Raw genomic sequence first — 1,906 nt, forward strand, 5'->3', positions numbered from 1 at the left:
CTCTCGATACGAACCTCGGTTTCGTTGCAGAGCATAACTCATAAGAGTCCCTCTGAAGTTTGCGCCCGGAGGCGCCTCTTTTTGCTCGCCAGCCTCCGCTCAACGGCCGTCGCGCCTCGTTGTCCTGTGCCTTGCCGTCGCTGGGCGACTCGGAGCGCGATCGCCGCTCACGGTCCCAGCCCCGGCCGCGCTGCCCTGGGCCTGGCTCCGCGGCGTCGCGCTCGACCTTCCTCCCTACCAGCTGGTCGGCGCCCCGAGAGCCCGCACCTGAGAGCTCGCTGCTCGGGCGGAGCAGACCTCGAACGAGCGCGAGGCGGCCGTCGAGTGGCACGTCGCTCGTGGCCGGAGCGCGTCGCCACGGAGGCGCAGTTGGCCACCGGCGCGAGCTCAGCGACCCAGGCATTCGCGCTCGGCTAGCAGGCGCCGCTCTGCGAGCGAGCGCGCTAACTCCCATTGCGCAGCGAGATACACGCGAGAACCGAAATCGCGCCTCGAAATGACGTACGTCCTAGGACGGCCGACCATGAAAATGAAACCTATGCAGTGCGACGAAACCGAAGCCCAAAAACCTGGGGCCAGTTTTGCTGCGGCGAAGAGAAAAAGGTAAAAGTGTCACCGTGAATAGGTGATATTCGACGGGGAGGGCCACGCCTCCCCGAGCCTGAAGAGGAGCCGGCGGATGCCGTGAACAGGCGCTTTATCCACCCTATATTCTTCTCTCGTTCCTCTGCCCGTGCCTTGGTCTTGTCGTTGTTTCGCACCCATGTCTGTATGGCAATCGAGGCTGCCTTCCCCACTACCTGTAGGTCACTCGTCACCTCTCCCGCGAGCTCCCTTCTCTTTCTTTCGGGTACGGCGGTTAGGAAAAGAAAGAAAGAAAGAAAACAGACAACCCAAGGGAGGGATGGGAGGACGGCACGCCGCCACCACACAGGGATTTTAAGGAGAGGTGTGTGGTGCGCTATCCGTCGCCCACCCTAGGGAGTCTGCCTCTTCCTATCTCTCTTCGCAGTCTCTCGCTGATTCTCGCTGCAATCTTCATGCCACCACGCGGTCGTCCCACCCTCGTCGTTCTCTCCCTTGTCACTTCCTCCTCTGTCGCGTTGTTCTCTTCTGCCCCGTCCTGCGACGGCGGTTAGGAGAAGTCCAAGAGGGCGCACGGAAATTTTTTTTTCCTGTCCGGAAGCGCGATGCGATGAACGACTCTACGATGCACACAGCCGGTCTGACACACAGCCTGCACAGCGCGTGTTAGCCTACTCTGTTCCAGAAATGTCCGCGGAGCTGATACTGCGCTCCAAGGAGCTGTTTGCGCGGGTCTTCCAGGAGCCAGCCAACGTTATCGTCTGTGCGCCCGGGCGCGTCAACTTGATCGGCGAGCACACCGACTATAATGAAGGGTGCGTGCGCTTGTGCTCGCTCCGCGTGCGTGCGCGCGCGCGCGCGCTCTCACTTCCCACCCACCGCAGCGTCGCGTCCGCTGCGCGCACATGCTGGGCGTGCAGTGCGTGCACCGCGTCAGCCTCACACGGCGTGATGCTCCTCCGCCGCCACGCAGCTTCGCGATGCCCTTCTGCATTGGCAAGTACACGGTGATTGCGGCGCGACGGAGGACGGGCGCCACATGTCGCATCACGTCGGCGGGTGTGCCGGGCGCCATCTCCACCTTCCCCGGCGACTCCTCCCTCAGCCCCGGGCCAGAGGGCGACTGGACGAACTATGTGCGCGGCGTCGTCTTCGGAATGCTGCCGATGCTGCCCGGAGGGTCGTGCGCCTTCGACGCGGCCGTCGTCTCCGACGTGCCGCTCGGCAGCGGCCTCTCCTCCTCCGCCTCGCTCGAGGTTGCCACCGCGACGCTGCTCGAGAGCATCTACCGGCTCGGGGCAGACCCTAAGGGGAAGGCGCT

The 1,906-nt window shown here is 63.7% G+C and overlaps 1 protein-coding gene across 1 annotated transcript; it reads left to right on the forward strand.

Moving 5' to 3' along the window:
• Positions 1 to 1,272: 1,272 nt before the first annotated feature.
• Positions 1,273 to 1,841, forward strand: EMIHUDRAFT_255597 (hypothetical protein; the record flags this gene model as incomplete). The annotated part of the gene is made up of 2 exons (XM_005772126.1): positions 1,273 to 1,400; positions 1,559 to 1,841. Coding segments are annotated over 2 exons (411 nt in total), but the record flags the coding sequence as incomplete, so codon positions are not given.
• Between the last annotated feature and the right edge of the window lie 65 nt (positions 1,842 to 1,906).

This window comes from Emiliania huxleyi (assembly GCF_000372725.1).
Source record: "Emiliania huxleyi CCMP1516 unplaced genomic scaffold EMIHUscaffold_3648, whole genome shotgun sequence".
NCBI classification, from domain to species: Eukaryota; Haptophyta; order Isochrysidales; family Noelaerhabdaceae; genus Emiliania; species Emiliania huxleyi.